The sequence below is a fragment of the Stegastes partitus genome, unplaced genomic scaffold (assembly GCF_000690725.1).
Source record: "Stegastes partitus isolate 25-593 unplaced genomic scaffold, Stegastes_partitus-1.0.2 Scaffold1916, whole genome shotgun sequence".
NCBI lineage: Eukaryota > Metazoa > Chordata > Actinopteri > Pomacentridae > Stegastes > Stegastes partitus.
Window position 1 is genome coordinate 54889 of NW_007579647.1, and position 24181 is coordinate 79069.

General features: G+C 40.2%; 3 protein-coding genes across 3 annotated transcripts; all 3 read right to left on the bottom strand.

The window, feature by feature from the left end:
* Positions 1-1086: 1086 nt before the first annotated feature.
* Positions 1087-9202, bottom strand: gipr (gastric inhibitory polypeptide receptor). Its single transcript, XM_008302983.1, has 14 exons — positions 9152-9202; positions 8316-8412; positions 7989-8096; positions 7753-7874; positions 6940-7046; positions 6426-6579; positions 5458-5617; positions 5253-5313; positions 4449-4518; positions 4026-4114; positions 2770-2908; positions 2582-2623; positions 1521-1613; positions 1087-1245 (listed from the first exon to the last, which is right to left on the bottom strand). Exons 1-14 carry the CDS (start codon positions 9200-9202, stop codon positions 1087-1089), a joined length of 1452 nt encoding a protein of 483 aa, XP_008301205.1.
* A 9278-nt stretch (positions 9203-18480) lies between these two features.
* Positions 18481-19232, bottom strand: LOC103373154 (claudin-3-like). Its single transcript, XM_008302974.1, has one exon. The coding sequence runs from the start codon at positions 19126-19128 to the stop codon at positions 18481-18483; it is 648 nt and encodes a 215-aa protein (XP_008301196.1). The 5' UTR covers positions 19129-19232.
* A 1387-nt stretch (positions 19233-20619) lies between these two features.
* On the bottom strand, positions 20620-21800 carry LOC103373153 (claudin-3-like). Its single transcript, XM_008302973.1, has one exon. It carries the CDS (start codon positions 21771-21773, stop codon positions 21117-21119), a length of 657 nt encoding a protein of 218 aa, XP_008301195.1. The 5' UTR covers positions 21774-21800; the 3' UTR covers positions 20620-21116.
* Positions 21801-24181: the final 2381 nt, after the last annotated feature.

Below are 24181 nucleotides of genomic sequence, written 5' to 3' on the forward strand. Positions count from 1 at the left end.
GGGTATTTAAGAAACAACATTGCTTGAAAGCTCAAGCAGTTTATGCAACAGGAATTAGATAAAATTCTCTGCAGGGAGTGGACAGAGTTGGACTAACCGAAGATGTGAGGAAACTTTAGCTGACTGAAAATTTGTCTTTCTTCATGAAGAGGATGCCACGGTGACTTTATCCACTTTACGGTAACATCAGTAAATTGTTCAGTTAAACATGATTAGCACGTTAACACAAAACTATTTCAGAGATAGAAGAAGAAATAACATCATGTTGTTTCCTCCGTGGAAATACAATTAGAGAGAACGATTCCTGTCATCTGTTTATTTGTGCTGCAGGATATGGGCCTTTGAGTTCAAATTGAGTTAAAATCCACAGATGAAAATTATCTGTGTTCTTTTCCCTTTGACAAAGGCATCAGAGTCGGCTAAACAAGGAAATGCTTGGGAGCCACTCCGTTGCTTTATTTTACTACAGAAAGGTCAGTGAAATACCTGATACCCAAGTCCAGATCCGCCGGCTGTTTGTTTGTCTCTGCGTAACTTTTCGTATGATGTGAGCTGATTATTTTTTGCGTTTCTAAATGGTGGAGATCGTTCCTGTTGGATTTAAGACTGACATTGTCTCCTTTTAAAACACCTTTTATAATGAGGCCTTCTCTTCACTGGTTGTTTTTTCTGTTCTTGCACATTTAACGTTGTTCTTGATCCATTTTTTCTATGTTGGTCTGCTTGTTCTTTTTACTCTTATTTTCACTCACGGCTTGAGTTCAATTTATTTTGTAATGAGATGTAATTGTGAAGCCCTTAACCCCAACAACACCAAACCTACCATCAAGCATGGTGGTGGCAGTATCATGCTCTGGGGCTTTTTGCCACCAGGGAAACTGGTGCTTTACACAAAGCAAGTGGAACAACTTCTGACATGGAAAAAAAAACTTGCATCCATGCATCCATTTCTTAAAAAACATTCGTCCTATGTCTGCTTTTCGTTAGTCAACAGCTCAAGAGTGTCCGTAAGTCGTTTGTTTTTTGGGGCATGCTACATTTTTAGCAACTCCCAAAAGGTTTCTCCTCATTCTCTTCTCCATCCTGTCAATGAACAGGGACGTAGCAATGGTTCCCTAGTGGTCTGTTTCCCATCTGGCCTTGTTGGTGGATGTAGGGGTGAGGAACAGGAAGCTGAGGGTGAGGAGGAGCAGGAGTGTGAGGCACAGCAGAGATGTTGCTGACCTCTTGGCAATGGACAGGTGGCTGGTGAGGAGACAGATGGTGAGACTGACTGTTTGAAGGCATGATGGCACCAACAATTTGTACATAATGTTATTTCTTTTCATCATAAACATATGTTTATATTACAATCACAGTTTCCAAATGTATGTCTGTCTGTTCTACAGGCGTTCATCAAAAGAAATATTTGTGTATTTCTCTTGGATGCAGATAATTACAGCAAGAAAAACAGTAAAATAAAATTTTTTTAATGAAATTTAATGCTTTTTTTTGGGACAGGCTGCAGGATTGGCACCCACCTGTGCTGTGTTGCTGCCAGTGTTCCTCAGGTCATCCAGGTTAGTCAGCCCCAGCTTCCACCTCTGCCATGTCCTCTTTATCTCTGCTTGCACCTCCAAGCAAAGGATGAGCAACAGGCAGTGAACCAAGAGAGAAATAGGGTCATAATGATAGGCACATTTAGCAACAGTGGATAAATGAGAAATAAAACAAAAAGTTTTAACAACACCAAGAGTATCCGTAGTAAATATGAACATCATAACGTTTATCATTGCAGGTGGAGGACCAAACACAAAATGTCAAAATTTACAAAGGACAAGCTTGAAGGCAAAATGTCCTCTGCTGAAGACAGAGAAATAGTTTCACAGCAGAAAACACATTTTTTAATGCCTATTAGGTCTCAGTGTCATTTCTCTAATATCTACACTTGGTTAAGGTTAAGCAGAAAATCTTTGCATTTCCCAAATTTTAACTGTGTGCCCATGGCAGGCCTAATTATAAAGTGCAATTAAATTTGTTTTTTGTAGACATTTTATGATGTTTTATTTTTCTACAGTATTTTCTTCTTTTGCAAGAATCTGTGCAATATCAGTGTTTTTCCTTGTTTTATATTGTTTTCCACATTCTTGGGAACCAGTGCAATACCTGGAATTTCTACATACAGAACAATGTGTTGTTTATTTTTCTTTCCTGGAATAATACTCCTGTCCCTTCGTTTTTTTTTTTCTTTGTATAATGACAGTCACGAGATTCGGATTCGGATTTATCACTTTTGCAGCTGTAACACTGCAAATGTCATCATTGTGGGGATTATCTTATGTCAAGCCTCTGCTATCCGGGTGCACAGTGCATGCATGTATGTATTTAGTTTGGGATTACTTCACCTACTGCGCACACAAAGTCGTGCTTCCATCATTGCAGGTGGACATTAACTTACATTTATTTCCAGGAAATGTTACCTAACCCTGACCACTGCTACTATTACCAGCACTAATCTTACTGAGTCTTCACCCTCACATTATACAGGCAGATTTAATTTTCCCCCAGCCAAGTATTACAAGTAATCTGACATTCCACATACCTCCTTGTTGACAAAGCAATAGAGGATGGCTACAAATAAACCCTGTGAAGGAGGGAAATAGTGCTTAATGATGATTCAAATGTACAAATATCATTAAAATATGTTAGGTCATGTGGCCTTTACACAGAGCAAGTCCTCTGAGTACAGATATTTTAAACTCGGGGACATGTACAGAATCCTGACTGCACCTGGAAAGAGTTGAAGAATAGCTGGAAGAAGAGGTTGATGTCGTGAAGGACTCCCTCTGTGTGCTCCTCTGTCAACACTGCAAACACAACTTCATGGATCCCCAGCAGAGGAATCAGGGTCAGGGTGGATTTGGCCAGCCTGGGGAGAAACACATGCTGAGGTGAGGGAACATTAGCTGCAGTGTCTTGCTCAAAGACACATCAGCAGGACAAATATGTTGCTTTGTTTGTTGAACATCTGCTTTCCAGTTGAATGACAGGCTCCCTACCTTAATCCTGCTGCCCAGGCTCTTACCAGGAATAAATTGGAAGAGTGCTTTACCTGCCTCCAGCAGAGCATCATGGGAGATAAGAAGGTAGCCCTGCTTGATGGAAATTATGCTTGTATTTATACTAGATAGCTATCAGTTTGTGTGTGGGATGCTGGTCAAGGTTACGTCAGGTCATACAACAGCCATGTTTCTGATGTTTCCCGTCCTTCTCCTGTTTGAGTTTCAGAAAGACTTTAGGTCTACTGGGTCCTCATCAAGGTGCTGTCTCTGTTTGTTTTGGTTCTGTTGAATTGCATGCATTGAGAATGCCTGTTTTGTGACAGTACAGTCAAGTAAAGCTGAATGAAATATTCAATCTCAGAATTTTGTCTGGCACCGATCTTCATATCCCCACACAGGTCATCTGAAAGCCATGTAAGCCAACTCTTTGTCCAACTTTCAGTCAAAAACTAGATAATTATCTCAACATATCAAAGTGCCTGGCTTCTGTCACCTCCACTGATGTTGCTTCTGCTCTGATCCTTTAATGCTTCAGTAGGAAGGTTTCCCACACTGCTGCCTACACAGTGTGCATATGTTCACGACTCTCAACAGACCATTAACGTAACTCCGTTTGTCTAATTACTGTCCCACGCACTGCAAATGCCACTTACCAGGAGTGGGGGGATATAGTCAATATTGGAGATAAAGCATTAAAGTAACACAACACTGTGATCACATTACATTTGTCTGTAATGCAGAAAGAAAGTAAGAAATTGCTGTTTCTAGATTAGTTCTTCATATACACCTACTAATCAGAGTTAATGCTTTTATCTTGCTGCCGCTGCCACCGTGATTCTCTTGGACATGCAATCGAGCCTTGTTCTTGCCACAGCATTTATCGGTGAGCTTTTCTTTGGGCCGCTTTTCACCCAATTTGCTTTTGGCTTTGTGGCAATGCTTTATTAAAACGCATGAAAGAAATATTCTGACATATCTGCGTACCTGAATTTGTAGTCTGTATATCTCATCTGATGGGCTTTCAGTTTGGATACAAGGATGTGGATGATACGGATGAAGAAAAAGAAGTTCACCTGAAGAGATGAAATGGCAGACGCATTAACAGATGAGAGGATGTTGTTAAAAACACAGTTTCATACACAGTTTTCAAATCAGTGTACTTCACAATCCAAGCTGGCAGCTACTGTGAATTTCAATCACTGACTTCTAAAAGTCAAACAAGACTGCAGAAATGTCTTATGTTTACAGCATGGACATGTTCACTTGAGCGATTTGAATGAGACAAGGAAGGCTACAGGTCACGTCCTGTGTGGTATCTGCACCACGTTATTGTTCACTTTTACAACCTGTGTTCATGTCTAGACTAGAGTTTTATTTTATGTCTCTGTGTGTGTGTGTGTGTGTTACCATAATGGTGAGCTGGATGGGGATGTGAATGATCCACCAATGCGCCAGATTTGCATTTATCTCCCAGCAGCTAGGAATAAAACACGAAGCAAAGTTTATTTTTTCAGTTGTTCCATTCTAAAATTGTGTATTCCTATGATTTATACATTGCTTTTTATATTTAAGCACACTGTGCACATACAGTCGTCCTCAAATGTATTCATACCCTCCCATTAAAAAAGAAAAAAAACGGCTGTCACTGACATAAGTTGAAATTACCAAAAGTAATAATAAATAAAAAAAAAATATTTGAAAATCATGACATTTTTTTTGAGTTGTGGTTCAACAGAAATATATATATATATATATAAAAACACAAGCAAACAAGCATGATGGGACCCATAAACTAATATTTAGTTGAACAACCCTTTGAGCCAATCACTGCCATCATCAGGTGTTTTCTGTAACTCTCAGTCAGACTTCTGCACCTGTTGACAGGTGTTTGGATTTTGGACCACTGCTCATCAGCAAAGTGCTCTAATATGTCTGGGACAGTTTTGTTTGTTTTTAAAAATTATTCCTTTCAAACAAAAATCAAAAACAAAAGCCTAATTCAACAAAATATAAATTAAAAAAATTTTAATTAATAATAACTTTTTCAAATTCCAAAAATTTGAACCAACAATGGGAAATTAGCCCTTTCCTTAAAGGAAAGGGAAGAAAAAAATTGAAGAACAACGGCCGGAAGAAACCGGGCCAAGCAAAAAGGTAAAGAAAAAAAAAAATACTGTTGCATGCTATTAACACAAAAATAAAAAAAATCACCTTGTGTTGTCAAACAGGTAACGTACAATAATCCAAGGAACGACAAATAGCACTGGGGTACCTGACACCAACAGAAATATGTAAGTAAGTGTCGAAGGTTCAGCAGAAATGTAATCAATGTAAAACCTGTTTAGTAATTCAGAGCTTAGCATTTCTCTTCAGCTGTGCTGTGTGCGATTATTTGTGTATGCTGTGTTGTGTGTACCCCAGCCGAAGAGGAGGTATCCACAGAAGTAACGGTTTTCGGAGAACGACACCAGCACCAGCAGGTTGTGCAGATACAGGCCCTCCACCAGCAGCCAGAAGTAGTTGGTCCCCACACAGTACTGCATCAGCACCTGAGCCACTCGGCAGCCGGACACCGTCTAATGTATGTAAGTGTGTGTTTGTAGGAAGACATAAACACTTGTGAAGAAGTGAAATGTAGATGCTCTGAACATTTGACTTTTGAGGTCGGTTACAGCCAAGTGTGCATGAGCAGATTACAAATCTTAATAATTTAAACAAAAAAACAACAATAATTTAATCTACCTTATTTATTTAGTCGAAAACTCAAATCTTTTTTTAAGTCAAGTCTCAATTGAAGCAGCAGTCAAGTCAGCTCCTCATTTTTTGTCTGACTTGACTAAGTTTACAGTTTCGGCCTTAACCGTAAAATCAATTTTCTATCTGAGTGAGTTGTAATAATTACCATGGGACAATGTTGTACATGTTATTTATTACTACTTATTATTACCAGATTTAGATCAGCTGACTTGTATAAATGATGCAATTTATGGTCAGGATGACGGCAAAGATTGCTGTTTGATGCAAAATACACTGACTGGACCCTGTGAACTCTAATGTGACCCAAACAAACAGCTCTGCCATGAATTCTATTTTTTGCAAAGCGTCTTCATTTTCAGTTTATATTGTTGTTTGTTAAATGCTGATCATTTTGCTGCTCGTTTATTTTTGTGGTCATCGTGGGTGCTGGTGTACTGGACTGCATTACATTCTAATATTCTGCCCCTTTCATGTATGTTAATGGGATGGACAACATATTTTGAACACTTTGAAATCCATTGTAACATTCTGTCCCCAGCTTGTATGTTAATGCTGTGGACTTAAAATATGTACAATCCCTGTTTTCTATTTTTTCTCTCTCTCTGAGACTTCTGTGTGGGTCCTAACCTGGTTACTCAGTACTTCATAGACGTCCCTGTTGTCTCCGAACTCAGGAGGGTTTCTGCTCAGGAGTGTGTCTCTGGTCAGGATGGAGGCAGCTCGCAGAATGAACGATGCAAACAAGTTGGTGTGGATGTAGTTTCTGGTGCAGCGCAGCTTACTGCAGGGGTATATTAAACACATCAGATTAATGTTTCACAGTCAGTCAGTCTGCTTTACATGCTACACCTAAACAGCTGATTTTAAGTGTCAACTGTGTTTCACAGGTAGTGCTTCTGAATTTGATGTTTTACACTTTATCATTTCATTTGACATAACAAACAGTTTGGAAAACCACGAGTTGTTGCTGTTCCTTGAGCTCTTTGAACAGCATCGGAGGTCTGACCAAAGCGGTGGAAGAGGTCACAAATGTTTTCTCCAGGAAATAAACAGACTGAAATAGAGACAAGGAGACGACTGTGTCCTAAAATAATGAGATAACAAGACGAGGAAATATGAAAGCAGATCGAAGATTGCTTACCTGAAGAATAGCAGAATAATCAGAGCCAGAGAGAGACTGGCCAGACTAGCACAGTAACCCACTGTGTACATGACTTTGAAGTAGGCTAGAGTCACCATCCGCTTCTCCTGGACATCACGCAATAAAAACACGAACACATTAAAAAACAAGTCAATGCTGTAGACTTAAAATCCACTAAACACTGAGTTTGATTTAACCTCAGCAGTGTGTTTTTTTTTACTCCTGTTACTACATCTCCATATATTGTCTGATAGAAATGTGAAGTTGATTGTGCAGACTATTTTAAAAGCTTGACACTCTCCTTTACAAGTTGAACCAAAGTCTCTTTAACATTAAAAGAAGAAATACATCAAAACCATTTCCAGACTGTAAAGACAAACTTAAAGAACTCATTCGTGTCTTTTCTTTTTGTCATAAATTTCAAACAACTTCCACTTTGGCCTCATTTTTTCTATCTAATGTTTTCACACCACTGATAGATTTGAGGGCTGCAAAGGTGGCGCAGGTGGTTAGCCTCGCAGCAAGAAGGTCGCCGGTTCGCGTCCCGGTGGGGCCACCGGGATCTTTCTGCGTGGAGTTTGTTCTCCCCGTGCAGCGTGGGTTCTCTCCGGGTTCTCCGGCTTCCTCCCACACAGTCCAGAAACATGTTGAGGTTAATTGGTGTGTGAATGAGTGTGCTTGGTTGTCTGTCTCTAAGTGTAGCCCTGTGATAGACTGGTGACCTAAGTCAGCTGGGATAGACTCAAGCCCCCCGCGACCCTCGTGAGGATTAAGCGGTGTATAGATGATGGATGGATGATAGATTTGACTTACTTGAGCCTCCTGTTGGTGGTTTTCAGCATCGCACTCAGAGTGGTCCCTCCAGGTGCGACTGGAGTTGCTGGTGGCCCACTGACCGTCAGGGCCGCACTCCCGCAACACAAAGCCACTGTGCACTACATAAACACACAAGAGAGCCTGAAACACACACCTGTGATCAAACACAACAATGCACACCTGAGTGAGACTTAAGTTTGTGCAGGTGCAGGTGTGTGTGTGTGCATTCCTACCTCTGTCGTACCACGGCAGATACCAGGGGCAGGGCACCTTAACTGTGGAGTTGGGCTGTCCATCTGACCAGCAAGCGTAGCTGTCAAACATTCGACTGCAAAACACTCCTGGGGAAAGGGGAAGGTAGAGGTTTAAAAGAATCGTGTTGGTCAGGGTGATTATATGTTTCTATAAGAAAGAATTCCAGCTGTGGTTACTGATTTTATTTCATTTTTTTAATGACTATATTCAGCCATTTCATATTTATATCTTGTGCACTGTATGTGTATCTATTTACTGTGTTTGTTTTAGCAGTAATGTGGTCATTTTGAGTTGGTGTCTGTTACCTTTGGGCCTCGGTTCTGCTCTCATCTTGAGCTGACATTCATTTCTGTAGCGGTTCCAGTCCTCCAGCATTTCCTCCGTTGTCTTTCCTGACACAGTCTAAAAACACACAGCAAGGACAAACTGCCTTAATTATTCATTCCTTAAACCCTCACTCTACCCTTAACTATCACATTTAAATGCCTAACTCCAGCTGTCTAAACTAAATTCTGATCCTAACTCAACGCCAAATCTTAACTCACAAACAGTTCACTATTTGAAAGTGTGTAAGGAAATCAGCCAAAATATCTCCACTCTCACAATATGTCTAAAACTCAAACTGATCCTCGAAAAGTTGGCCATACAAGAACACAAACATACTTTAGGTTAACATCTGTAACACTCTTTCTGAAGAAAACTGCTCTTTGATTGTATTTTGACAAACCTTTGCTTCCTTATTCTATCTATATGTCTGTTAGCCCATCTCTATCATAATTTTTTTGTATTGTCACTGTCAGATAAATATGTACATCTGTATGAGTTAGTGGTAATTCACTGCTTGGCCTGAAAAGAAGACAGCAGGTGAAAGAGACAGGCTGTGTATATACCATGGTCTGCATACTGCAAAGACAATTCTAATTCTGAGGTACTTTACGGCGCAGCTTTAGCACTAGAGTGTATTACATTTAGCCAGGTGTGTCTAATAAACCAGCATCTCAGTATTTACTCTGTCGAGACAATTCTGGGAAATTTAAGAGGCAGAAAATGGTGACACTTCTATCAAACATGGTGCACAAGAAACAAAAAAATCATTTGCTTATTGGTGCTGTTTTAATAGGAAAATATCCTTCCAACATACCAAACTCCTGCAGAGGAGGAAGAGGATGAGGAGCGTGTGAGAGGCCTTCATCACTCTGAGGTGTACTAAGGTGGCCGCTGAGAGGTCATCACAGAGCTCCGGAGGGTCAGCGAGAGGCCGTCGTGCAGTCAACAGAGATCAAGTGTGGGAAAAGGTAGGATAAGTTCCAGATCATTCAGTGATGCCCTTTCACTCTGCACCATACTGCCTAGAAATACAGAAAACAGTAAATATATAGTAAATATTTCAAAAAATCAACTTACTATTTGACCTGAAACCAAGAATCTTGTGTGCAGAAGCAGTGTGCGAGGAACACAGAATATAAAACTACAATTAAAAATTCAAGCTTTGCACTTCATGCATGCTGCTTGATTGAACCACTCTGAGACCAATTATAGACAATTAATCAACAAATTAGCGTTGAAATTTCGCAGCAGAATAGGAATCTTATAGGCTTAGATATTAGATTATTATTGTTATTTTTCAACCACTGTGTTATTTTGGGGCTGTAAGGTGGCTCAGTGGTTAGCATCGTTGCTTCGCAGCTACAAGGTCGCCGGTTTGCATCCAGGTGAGGACACCTGGGATCTTTCTGTGTGGAGTCTCCATGTTCTCCCCGTGCAGCGTGGGTTCTCTCTGGGTTCTCCGGCTTCCTCCCACAGTCCAAAAACATGTTGAGGTTAATTGGTGATTCTAAATTGTCCGTAGGTGTGAATGTGAGTGTGCTTGGTTGTCTGTCTCTCAGTGTAGCCCTGTGATAGACTGGTGACCTGTCCAGGTGTCCCCTGCCTTCACCCTGAGTCAGCTGGGATAGACTCCAGCCCCCCACGACCCTAGTGAGGATTAAGCGGCGAATAGATGATGGATGGATGGACGTATTATTTTGTGTGATTTATCCTAAGCTCTAAGTTCTCTTGGCTCATTGTTCAATTAAGTCATTCATCAAAAACATTCAGATGTCTTAAAACTGTAACCTCTGCTACGGAGGTATAAACATCTTCATGATCAAAATTTTCACTGATCTGTTGATGATCATTGAATCATGATAGGTAGAGTATTTTGTCTCAGGTGTGTTGGCATGAACACGCAAATAAAAAAAAGCAGAGAGTGTTTTAGACTTGACACAGGTTTCTGTTTAGTATCTTGTAACTCTCTTTTCCTGCTGAAGCTGTGGCGGTTCGTCCCGCTGAAAGCACAGCTGGGTCCGACTGTGCCACCTAATGAAGCCTATAAATATATATACAATCAGTCACACACACACACACACACACAGCCCAGTGAGATAATGCTGCACCAGCAGGTCTCTGTTTATGTAACAACACTAGCAGGCTTTCTGTTTCTCTCTTTGCATTGTTAGAAACACATGCATGTGTTTCTAACAATGCAGGGCAGCGTGTAATACCTCAGCCAACCAACCCAGTAATTAGCACCTGTTCTGTCATGACTGTGGTTTACTTTCATTCAGCAGCTTTATTTTATTTCATTTTTCCACATGGGACACACCTTTAGTAAGTAATAGGAAAAACTCTGAGCTGAAAAGAAAATAGTTTCTAACAATAATTTTAGTTAATTATTACTATTTAAACTTCCGATACCATACAGAACCGTAATCATGTTTGATTATTTTTTGGTGATTTCAAGGCTTAAAAAAATGTTAGGAATGTGTTATTTAACTAACAATTGAATTAATATCCTTTTTCTTCCCAGGTCATGGTTACTTGTCCCATCACTTCTTTTATTTCCAAACAGGGTGTCAGACTACTGGTCCAATTATTTATAGTGCAGCCAAAGCACTCGAATTTAAAGATAAGCAATGTTTTAAAACAGTCATTCCACATGTACAGCTAAGCCCGAGACTATTTACACGCGTGCATCATACTCACAGTGAACTTTACAAATGATTGAACAAAACACATCATTTTGATCTTCCTTGCTGTCTCACCTTTAGTCCCATTTTTCACAAGTTCTGGACAGACGATGTGCCTTAACGTCAGCATAAGCTTTTAGAGCTATATTGCTGTCCGTGTAAAAGCTGTGAAAACATTTAAAGGTTTTGTGTGGGTTTGTTTAAGTCTTTTTACATCACTTCCATAGACTGCAGGCTTACATAACCCCCACCGACAGCAACCCATGTTATCACGCTGCAATAAACAATTAGAGTGAAGCATTTCTAAGTGTTATTCAGAAAGAAAAGGCTTACCGAGCAATAAACAAAACACAAATCAAAGGTGGTATCATAAGAATGTGGTGAAGAAGAAGAAGAAGTAGAAGAAGAGGAAACGTACGCACCTCTGAGAAATTCTCCTTTCTTGTCTGAAGCCTAATTTCCGCTGTGCAGAAGAGAAATGAAGCAAGTCCCCCTATCAGTTATCAGTGCTGTAGTCCCGCAGTGGCAATTATATAATGCGATCATTTAAGAATACAGCAGATGATTTACAGCAAGGCTCATGTGTCTGACGTCCACCGAGCGCAGTCATGACTTCTCTGTCATCACTGAGCTCTCTCTCTCTCTCTCGCTCTCTCTCTCCCCCTCGCTTCATCACTGAAGGCTGCTGTTAAAATCTCAAACATGCTTTACTGTTTGAACATAGTACACGTCTTGTCATCTTTGGCAGGTATCATACAACAGTTTACTGCTCTGTTCAACAACTTATGCATTCACTAATATTATCTATACACCGCTTAATCCTCAGGGTGGCAGGGGGGCTGGAGTCTATCCCAGCTGACTCAGGTCACCAGTCTATCACAGGGCTACACTTAGAGCACACTCACATTCACACCTACAGACAATTTAGAATCACCACTTAACCTCAACATGTTTTTGGACCTTGTGGGAGGAACCTGGAGAGAACATGCAAACTCTGTGCAGAAAGAGCCCCCCACCGGGACGCGAACCGGCGACTGTCTTCTTGCTGCGAGGCAACAGTGCTACCAACTGCGTCACCTTGCAGCCCATCAGTTAAACTAGTTTTAAGATAATATAAAACAAAATTCCCCATGACAATGATAATTTCCCTGAGGTACAGGGTTAGGGTTAGGGTTACCCTAACCTACCGTACTGATCAATAAAGTTTTATCTAAGTTCTAGCTCATGATATAAAAAAAATATATAAAAAAGATATTTGACAAGTGCATAAAGTTCTTGATAAAATCATTCATGTATCTCCTTAGTAAAATTATGAAATTGTACATTTTATTGAAGTAGTGTCATGTAACATGGTGTGTTATTAGTATTGTACTGAAAAAAAAGCTTTTGTCATTGAGCAAATGTTGATCTTTAGTCCTGTCAGTGTTGAAAAGCTGAGTTTTTTTGTCTTCTATGCTGTCATATTGAAAAATGATGACTTGTTCGATGGGACTTTGAACTTTGCAGTGTTCATCCATGATGATCAGCTGATTACTGCTGAAAAGACATGACTGTTTTCTTTACAAGATGCATTAGTTTTGTAATTTTGGATCATTCTTTATCATGTCCAATCACAAGACAGGTCCCTTTATATGTGACACATTATACAGTGTCTTTATTGTCACCAAACCAAATATTCACACACAGAAATATGCAGCCAATGAGGAGTTTATTCCTCTAATGACCGATTTTAAAGGCGTTCCCATTTTAAATTTTCATAAACCATATGCCATATGTAGGTGATGCAAATGTGTCTAGTCCCAGATAAAAAATAAAATGGAATTAAAAATTCTTGGCAAGCTTTGTCTTCTCCGAGTAAAGCAATTTGCATAACAATGTTCAGGATATATCAGTAATTTTAATATGTGTTTTACATCACCGTGGAGGCTCTTCGTCTCATGTGTACATGAAGCCCGAAACAACAGGAATCAATATGACCTTTAAAAAATCCTACTAATCTCACTGTGATTATTGTTTGGGGATTATTATCCGTGTGACGAATTGAAATGGATTTTGCCAAAGTTTTACATAACTAGTTACAAAGACTAAACTGTTATCTACAGTATCCATGCTGGTATTTTTAACCTGTGTAAAACTTGGCGATGTTTACATAAAGAGGAAAGATTTTTTTTTGTGCAATAAAGATTTCGTTATTTAATATACTGACAGTAGAGTTTTTGGTTTTGTTATATACAGTCATCCTCAAATGTTTTCATACCCTCCCATTAAAGAAAGAAAAAAAAATGCTGTCTCTGAAATAAGTAATAATAAATAAAAAATTAACAAAAGTTTTGACATTGCTTCTGAATTGTGGTTCAACAGAATATATATATATATATATATATATATATATATAAACAAGCAAACAAGCATGATGGGACCCGTAAACTAGTATTTACTTGAACAGCCCTTTGAGCCAATCACTGCAATCAAGTGTTTTCTGTAACTCTCAGTCAGACTTATGCACCTGTTGACAGGTATTTTGATTCTGACCCACTGCTCATCAGCAAAGTGCTGTAACTTGTCCAGGATAGTTTTTTTTTTTTTTCAATTATTCTTTTCAGCCACAACTCAAAAGCAACATCTTATTTCACTAAATTATAATTTAGCAAATTTTTATTTATTATTACTTTTTTCACTTTCTAGTTATTTGAGTGACTATTGTGAATTTTGCCTTTTCTTTAATGAAAGGGGATGAATACATTTGAGGACGACTGCACAAGTGGCTGCTACTTGAAAACATACATTTATGTTCTGAGTCTAAATAAATGAAACCAAATAAGAAAATCATGGAATTAAAAACTAAAATTGAGCTAGTGAAAGACAAAAAATTAGTTGAATCTAAATTTATTTTATCCACTTACTGCTGTCAAAGAAACCCTATGAAGTCAGGTGTCAATTGGATCCTGTGAACTTCATACTTTTCTCACTACAAAGAAGACAATCTACGGTGCAATTTCCAGCTCTGTTTTATTCTATTAGACATCAGCACCCTCTGAGGGAAAATTATATTTTCCCAAAGTAATTATATAAAATTGATCCAAGCTGACTGTCGTATTAAAATTTCAGAAATGTGCACAATTAAAGTCTGGTTATCACCCCTGAGAGTAGATTATTGTAGATGCAGGAAGAAGAAATTGCTTGGATCCGAGGCCAAAAAAGGTGATTAAATTCTCATTTAAGATCATCAAGACCAACTTTGTTTGTCATGTTTCGTTGTTGTTTACATTAGTTGTTACACATCAATAGAAGCATTTAACAGTGAATCATCCTGCAACTGCAGCATCCGGTACATTAACTTTCCCCGATACGCTGCTGCAAATGAAGCATCTTACATGTTTTTAGTTTGACCACTGGAGGGCGGAAGAATTCTTTTTCTCTGATTGTTTACGCCTAAACTCTCTAATATTGCCATAACATGACATTTATGTTGTACTTTCCTCTTTCTGTTGCAACTATTTTAGGATTCAGAAGAATATTTTAAAAATGTGTTTTTAATCATATACTTCTCCTATACATTGGAAGACTGAGGTTTTCAAAGCTGATTGGGAAGTTTTTATTTTAATTTACTGATTAATGTTTGCTCCACTGATATATTCACAGTTTTCATTGCCTTGCTCAGCTCTTCCATCAAGATAGTTTCTAATGTTTTGTGGTCATGTTTATATATTCACCTCATCTCACATCAACCTGTTCAAAGGAGAAGCGAGCGGGCGGGCCTTATCTCTGCTTCGCTTGAAGTCACACTGGAATGTAAAGGGAGGGATTTCTTCTTTTCACCTCACTGGGAACTTTATCAGCAGCTCATATCTGCTTCACCAGTGAGCTAATAGGCTGAGACTCCTGTGGCTCACAGGAGGAACCTTTCTGCAGAACCATCCTCCCTCAGCTTCCCCATTGCGTTTAGTGAAAACAAACTTCTACTTATGGTCCTTTTAGAGATTTATTGGAGTCTACACCTTGACCCTGTTCAGCTGTGTGGTCCTGGACTTTTTTTTTTTCCTGTTAAACTATGAAGAATCCTCGTTTTCAGTGGTATAGATAATATCTAATTTGTTTTACAAGGAGCCGGAGAAAAACCACGAATAAAACCAAAACTGATAAATTGAAGCTTGAATTGAAAGTGCCTGGCAAACTTTTCTTCTAAACAAGGAAACAAATTCTGACTGCATTCAGTGTTACTTGTCATGTGTAATGCTTCTCTTTCCTCATTAACCTTTTTTCCATCCAGATCTGTTATCATCTGGGTGTAGCTGCTTGCAGTCTCCTCATTACCCGTCTTTGCCGGAGCATTGCGATACATCTTGAAAACAAGTTGGCCCACGCCGTTAATACAATCACATAGCCTTAGTTCCTGCTTTCCTTTCAGTTTCTTTGCAAGGTCTGTTTACTAAATGCAGGTCCTTATGCTTTGTAAATCATTATTACCTGAACTAATCTAAACTAAAATGAACTGTATCAGGACATGGAGTCTTTCAAAGTTAGCTGCAACATGACCAAGAATCAAAAGGGTGTATCCCCATGTATGAACTTATTGTTTTGATAGAAATCCATCCATCCATCCATTATCTGTACACCGCTTAAGCCTCACTAGGGTCACAGGGGGCTGGAGGTCAAGGATTTTTTCAAGTACTCTCATATGTAGTCTCCTTTACCTTTCTAATACATTCAGTGCCTGAGACCAGGTTTATCCATTTCATACCAGTGTTATGTCTCTACTAGAGCACTTTGGCTCATATAGTTTTAAATGTGCACTACAAATGTGCTGCATAATTCACTGTCTTTGTAGTTCTTTCTACTTTCGGCCAGCAGGTGACCTGAGGCTGCTCTCTGATTGGTTGCTTCACTTTTCAGATTGCTTTGCCCTCTGAGCTGGCAGGGCTCCACATGGAGGTTTGTGACCTAAAAATCCATTTCTGTCAGATGTAAACTTTTTTTCAGGAAGAAAGATGTTCCTCATCAGACTTGTGTAACTTTGACTATTTCCGTTTGTTAAATCACTACTTCCCGGGTTTTGTTGTGGTTTAGATTGGATTGAAATTTCTTAGCGTTGCAGGTAAGAACCTCAGCGAGTTTCCGTTCCCACTGAGAGGACACAGTGAGCCTGTGTTGTTTGCAGGGAGGGAGGGGGTTGTTTTCCCTTTCTGACTTCAGGTGCCAGCCAACCTTTCTGCCCTTCACATTCCCCAGTATCGGTCATGTGACCAGAGTTTGGCCAGAGCCAGCGGAGCTTGACGAGAAATGCTCACAGAAAGCCCCCTTTTCTTTTTTTCCCCAGTCATCAGGTTTAAGTATTTAATGGGATACAGTTTCATCATAAACCCAGTTACCTTTGTTTTACTTGGTTCGCTTTAGAGTTTTATTTATACTTTTTTTGAACTTAAGATGTCAAAACATGACATTCTGCTTTCTCGCTCTCACTTACACTTCATTTCAAAGTGTTTCATTTGAAAAGAGGAACTCTGGGTTTCTTCGAATGGCTGCGAAGTACACCGGTGTAAGGATCAATGATTAGTTAACAATGAGCAAACATGCCTGAGGGTCTTCGAAAAGTCACTGGAGCAGCAAACAGGAAATGGAAACAGTCATGGGTAAACATTCTCTGCCATCACGATGAGCTTAGGGGATTTCCTTCATATACTTCTGTTGTTAGAAGTTCTAGACAGTTCGCCTGATCAGCTGACTCAAAAATAAATTTCTTAAGTTTACAAGCGTCTTAGAAACATCCTCCTGGAAATTTTGGAATCTTTTTGTATTCAGGCGTGATGACATGAAGAGTGAGTTTGATCTGGAAAGTTGCATCTATTAACAAACAAACCCTCAAATTTGTAATTCTGAAATAGACAACAGAATTTAAATGAGCACTAATCTGTAGTTACTGTAATCCTGACCATATGTCAAGCAGTTCCTCATCCTTTGTCAGAGGCGACACTGATATGGCAGTAAAGGACAACAGTTGGAAAGTAACGCGATCTCACACCGACGGACCTTTCCCATATTTACTGTGAGATGTTCATAAATTTTTCAAGCCTCGGCCATCATCAGGTGTGTCTGTAAGTGTTTTTGAAACCAGACTTGACAGCATGTCTCATGTCTTTCGCGGAAATTCTGACTGGCGGGTCCTTTAAATGGACTTGTATCGAGCTAACTATGTGCTGCTTCTCATCCTAACTCATTGTTAATTAAAGATCACTGAGATAACGTGTAAAACCAGGCAGCGGAAGATTGTAGGGAAGTTACGCACATCCAGGAAATTGCCAGTAGACTTTAGGCTTTAATGACACAGGCAGAGAAAATGCTGTGCTGTGGCAGTTTAATCAGAGTATGGTCACTGGTAGAAGTGCAGGGTGTCAGCCAAACATGCAGTGACTAACGCGTAAGAAAAGGAGAAAAAAAAAAAATCATGCAAGGTGTCTGAAATGACTCCACTCTTTTATGCTCACACTTCTCACCTCTGGCTGTTAACTGATCCTGTGGCTAATTGTTTAGAGCGTGTGTGGCTAAGTCGCCAGTTGGAGGTAACACAGCCCTCGGGATTGAATGTCAAGGCTACTCTTACGGAGGATAGAACACCCTGTCATTTTTGTTACTGGTTTACTGACTCATGCAGGAGTCGATACGCTGTTAAAGACTTAAATGGAGTTTGAGCTTACAATCTTAGGAATAAACACTTTTTTTTTAAATTGAGGAAAGAAAAGACACACAGCATCTTAAAAACAGTCATGTTTATTTAAAAAAAAAAAAGAAAAAAAAAAAAGAACACTTGTGAAATGCTTCAGTTGGATGTAATACACGAGGATGACTTCACCTGAAGATTCACCGAGTTGCTTTTACGCTGCCTCAGTTCAGGCTGTGAAGCATTTAAAGTCTTCTGCAACCCCCAATTTTACAACCAACTTCAGTTCCCACCCTTATGCACTAGAAGCTGCAATGAATGCAGTTCATCCGTCTTGACTGTTACAAACGATTAATCATCATTTTTCAATAGTATTTACAACACATAGTCCTGTTGATAAACCTGTCGTAGAATATGACGCATCAAATTCTTCCACACGATAGTGCATTATTACGGTGGTTTATTACAACAAAATGTTCAGCCGTAAACATGGAGAAGCTAGGACTGTATAAAAAAGTATGTGATTGACAATGACAACAACATTTAGCATGTTGACTTTAAAAAACACATAGCACTATCAAATGCAGACAATAAAATGCAAAAAAAAAATGCAATAAAAGTCCCTTGCGTGCCTTTTTAAGTCTCTGAAAAACAAAGAAACTAATTCAGAGATATTTAATATTAAAGGCAAAACCAAACACATCCTTCCTTGAGCAGTTTCTTCCTTTCTTTTAGCTCGTCTCCTCAGCACTTGGAGTGGAGAGCCGGTTTGAGATTCAGTAATGTCTTTTCCGCGTTGACCCTCATTCATACGTAGTCTTTCCTCTCTAACCCTGGGCCACCCGCAGACCGTGGGGCAGAATAAGCCATTCGTGAAGCGTTGTATCTGGTTTCGCGTGGTGGACAGGAGCAGCAGAGCAGTCCACCACCAAGGACCAGGAGGGCAGCCGCTGCCCAGCCGATATACAGAGCAGCCCCGAGCTCCCTCCGCTGAGCGTCTGTAAGTAAGGGGTTGTAGAAGTCCCTGATTATGGTGTTAGCAGACCAGGAGACTGGAATGAGCTGCATCACACCAGATACAATGAAGAAGACTCCAGAGATGATCATCACCTTTGCCTTGGACGCCTCGTCGTCGATGCAGTTGGTACACTTGGCCCCGGCGATGGCAATAAGCACGGCTAGGATGGCTAGCAGGATGGAGATGACGGTGAGGGCGCGAGCTGCTTGGAGGTCCTGGGAGAGGGCGAGCATGGAGTCATAGACCTTACACTGCATCTGTCCCGTGCTCTGGACCACGCAGGTCATCCACAGGCCCTCCCAGATGATCTGAGCTGTCACAATGTTGCTGCCAATGAAGGCCGTCACCCTCCACATAGGAAGGGCACACGCCACAATGGCAATAATCCATCCCAAAATGCACAGGGAAATGCCTATCAATTCCAGCCCTATAGACATTCTGAAAAGCCTCCTTCTTCCCCTGCTGAATGTATGGCACACCTGAGCGGAGATCACAGAAAATAAAACGACCTGGAGAGGGGACGAGTCAAGCCGAGACCCAACAAGTAATTAAGTTAATTTCAGGCTTTGCATCTGTGAGTGTGTGATGATCTGTTACCTCAACTTCACCAGTATCCTTTTTATAAGGCAGATCAGGTGGAGGGGAGGAGTCCTTGACGAAGCTGACATCACCAAAAAGGGGAGGAAGGACGTGGACACTCTCAAGACTCTCTGCTATCGGCTTACATGGCCAGCTTCACAATGGGCCTGGCCACAAAGAGGCCTTTTACAGCTGAAAGGGCATGCAAGCATGTTTTTATAACCAAAGAAGCAACTCTATGGTAGATTAGGGCTTTCTGTATGATGAGAAATTGCAGTATTAAACATCACGTACAGATGTTGTGCAAGAAGAAGTTTCTCCTTGTTGTCGGTAATGGAGCACCTCTTTATAAACAGTGTACATGACATTTATGGTTTATCAGAGAAGTATGCTATATATAGTGAACTAAAAATGTCATCATCAACATAATTAGGACGTAATCAGGCTCTGATAATGTTGCTTTTTTTTTAAACGGCTAATAAATGAAGAATGCCTGACCTCGTTTGCTCAGTAACAGCCTCCTAACCTAATTATTGCTTTCGTCTCCGAAGTGCCTCGGTGTATAACAAATCTTGCTTTCAGCCTGCCACTGTCTAGTCCTGAAAAGGTTTTATAGGGTTAAAGATAATGAAACTTTCTTAAACTTTACAAGAGGAGGGGCTCCTTCACTTAAAGCCTGATAATTACCTAAAGTCTGAGTTCTGAGGCCTTCACCTGTTATGTCTGATGGGTCTTAATGACTGTCTGTCTGCAGAACGTCCTTGAATATCTGCGGGTCTGGGACTGTCTCTTGAGGAATGCCCCCAACCCCCAGCATTCTGTAACCCAGCGCTGACAACCCCACCCCCAGGTCTTCTCCCCTGAATGAAATGAAATGGGTCCATTGTTGCTGTGGGGAAGCTGACAAGGTAGCGGTTCTTGTTATCATAGAGCCAACAGACATATGGGAGACTGTCAGGTGAATAGGTGCCGTGACTAAGACTCCAAGTTATCAGACTAATGACTGGGAATGCAGAGTGAATGAGATCCTTTTTTTTTTTGCACCTGCTGACATGAAAATCCATCTTACTAAACCTGCTTTTAATATGTTGTTCTAGTTAGCTTACTGTCATTTTAAAAAGAAAAATATAGTCAAATGTAAAATTGACCGTCTGTTGTATGTAAAGGTCTGTAAATGAGTATTTGCTTATAACAAAACAAGAAAAAAATATCCTCTATTGTTGTCTATAGGTGCATTTTTCTCACATTTTAAAATACCACATGTTTCCGCTTCACCCCCTTGAATGATAACGGCACAGTTTATCTGGAAAAATCAATTGTCAAAAGCCAAAATAATCACAGTAACTCAGTTTAGAAAACAAGGGATTTAATCAAAGAGTTGTAATTAAAGCATATAAAACACCAAAACATTCCAGATCAACTGATTCAAAAAACACAACACAAATCTGCATTTTGCATCTGTACAGTGACACACTTCTTTTTTAGTCAAAAATGAAAGTTGTTTACAAAAACACACACACACACAGTCAATGTAGTAAGAAAGCAGAAATACAGATTTGTCTTTTTGGATCACCAATTAGTTTCATAAAGTATAAAATGCAGGGCACACCTATAACACACTCAGACATATACAGCTGTTATCATCAGTGCTTCCAACAGTGACAAAGTGGCACACAATAAAATAACCAAAGAAAGACAAATTTAACGTAGGCTTTGGTCAAAAGGTCATACATAGAAGGAGTTCAATAAAAAGCAGGTGGGTGGAAGTTTATAATAATGCCTCTCCCCTCCAGTTCTCTTTGCACAGTTATTTTCATGGCGATGTGAGAAAAGAGCAGGTGTCACTTCAGACGTAATCCCTCCTATCGTAGCCACTCGGCGCGACTGACCTCGTTGGGGAGTACATCATCTTTGATGGAGGCCCGTACCTTTTCTCAGGTTGCTTTGGACAACTTGAGCAGAGGATGCCCCCTCCGATTAGAAGAAAAGCAGCCGCAGCCCAGCCCAGGTACAGAGCTGCACCTATCTCCCTTTTCTGTGCCTCAGGTGTGAGTGGACTGTAGAACTCCATAACGATAGTGTGGGCAGACCACGACACGGGGATCAGCTGAGTCAGAGAAGCCAGGACAAAGGCCACCCCAGCAGCTATCATCACCCGAGATTTAGCGGCCTCCTCGTCCACGCAGTTGGTGCATTTTGCCCCCATTATGGCCACCAAGAGTCCCACAATTCCCAGCACGATGGAGATGATGGTGAGGGCGCGGGCAGCCTGAAGGTCAGCACTTAGAGCCAGCATGGAGTCGTGGATTTTACACTGCATCTGACCTGTGCTCTGGACCACGCAGTTCATCCAGATGCCCTCCCAGGTCGTCTGGGCCGTGACGATGTTCACCCCAATGAAAGCCGACACTCTCCACATGGGCAAGGCACAAGACACAATGGCTGAGATCCATCCCAGGACAGCCAGAGTCACTCCAAGTATCTCTAATCCCAGTGAAGGCATGTCCAAACTATGTGTGAGTGAAAGTGCGCAGATGTCCGTCCTATCTCTGTAGTCAGAAGTGGATGCAGTGAGTGTGCTCTGCAGGCCTGATTGCTCATATAAGCAGGAGACTTCTATCAAACAGAAGGTGGAGTCACTTGGTTATTGGCCAGGGAAGCGTTCAAACTGTCTTCTGTCCCACCTCATTTCTACCAAAAACCCAGCCTTGGTATGGAAACGGTCACAGCTTAATCATTTAACTTCCAAGGCCCCAGTAGCTCTACCACCTGTTTGGGTAAGAAGGGAGTAAACACGGGGCCAGTATCTCTCAGTTCTGAAATAGTTAAAGGATAACAGCAGTGGTGAAGAGCAGTGGATGAATGACTGAAAGTGGAAGGCACAAAATCAACTGCTGCAGGTGTCCCATTATAGTCGTCTAGACAGATGAGGCAGATGTTTAGAATTCAGAATTCAGTCTTGACAAGAATACTTCATCACTTTGCGTTGAGAAGTTGTGAACCATATTTTTCTTTGATTATACCTTATTTGTATGGATAGCGCTGGCTGGTGAAAAGGAGCCGGAATAGTTCTGTGGAAACCAGTGGGAGTACTCTGATTACGTGAGAGCTTCTGTATCCTTCCACAGAAATTGGTAATCCACCCTGATTTACTGTAAACATCAGCGTTAATCAGCTGAAGATAGAAAGTGATATATTTTTTTAGTTTGGGGAGAAATTTTAAGTATTCTTAAATGCTGGTAGCTCGCATCAACAGGGTATCAATGACAATAATGTTATTTTAGCTTGAAAATTATTGAATTTAGAAACCACACAATGACAAAACATAATGGTGTTGAGATTTATGCCGCTGTAACTGCTAAAAACAACATCTCCTAGTCGGCTTAGTTGACTAATTTGTCTCACTGGTTGCCCTGGGAAGTTAGGAAGTGAGACCACATGTGGGAACTGCAATGCAAACAACACAAAACCCTTGTAAACATATATTGCGAGACGCATACGTGACTCTTTCACTTATTAAAAGTATTCTTCTCTGGACATACACATGTCTCTAGAGATGATTTCAAGAAAAAGTCATGCAAACAGAGAATGGGCCACTGTGTTGGAAGCTGATACAATTGTCTGTGTGCATGTGCACATGGGTGGGGGGTGGTGGTCTTATCAGTCTCATTTTTCTGAAGCTTGTTGCATCAGGGGTTCCAGCTTTAACTCTTGCACGTGCTGCTGAGAAAAAAACTCCTAACACACACTCTGAGCACTTAGGATTTGTCCACTCACTTTAATCAGAATCAAGATTTATTTTATTGCCAAATATTCCTGACACAAAACGAATTTTACGTGTACCTAATTGTTAAAAAAAAAAAAGGATAGAATAATTACAACAAACAAGTGTCCCAAGTCAGTAGATAAGAGACAATACGAACAAATAAGAAGCAAGTGTTCAAAGTTGAACGAACAGCAAGTGTAGCAAATCCAAGGGATTAGAAGTAATTAAAAAGCAATGAAAAATATCTACAGTGAGCAGGAATGTGCAACATATTCACCTGGGAATAACTGCACTGCATCTGCACAGCATCTTTGTCAATTTGTAAATCAGCTCCTTGAGACTGATAACAGATGGATTGCAACAGCATGCCGTGACTGTAGTAAAAAGCATGACTTCTTTAAACGTGGAATAAATTTTATGCTTGTGCAAAAACCTGCATTATTTCAAAAATGTCTGATTTGTTATTGAAGTAATCACACTCTTTGCTACGAGGTGCCGTGCTTAGACTAACACATTCACTACATATGCAGTAAATGTAAATGTTCAGCAAACAATATTGTGTTTGCAGCTCTTAAAATGGGAGCTGTTGGTTTGTCCTGATACGTTTGTTTTCACCTTTGATTGGAGTGTTGCTTTTCCCATGAACACATGACTGCACAACAGCAACACAATCTGAATGCTTTGTCTGTGGCCACTCAAAGGGAGTGCCCAGTATATTTAGCAGCCTGTTCTTTCGATCATTAACATCACTGCTCAACCCAAAGTTAAGAATGTAAGCAATGTTTTCAACCTGTATTTTTTATCCTTGTGCATTTTTATTTTTGCTGATGAGTAGTACAGACTTTTTCAAAAAAGTGACATCAACTTTCTACAACAAATCAATTTTATCTGTAATATCTGCTTTTTAAAAAATATTCTTATTCATACTTCAAAATGGTAAAGACACTCTGCATTTAAATGCAGTTTTACTCCAGTGAATCCCACCTGAGCAGGAAGGTAAACTGTCTCAAACCAGCTGATCAATAGGGTCTTTGTTGTTCAGTTGGGACTCTATTACAGTACAGGTCACATCCCCTCTGCAGATGGAGACTTTTATCTCTGACTCAGTTTCACTTTGCAAATGGAGGACAGGCTACAATGGAAGG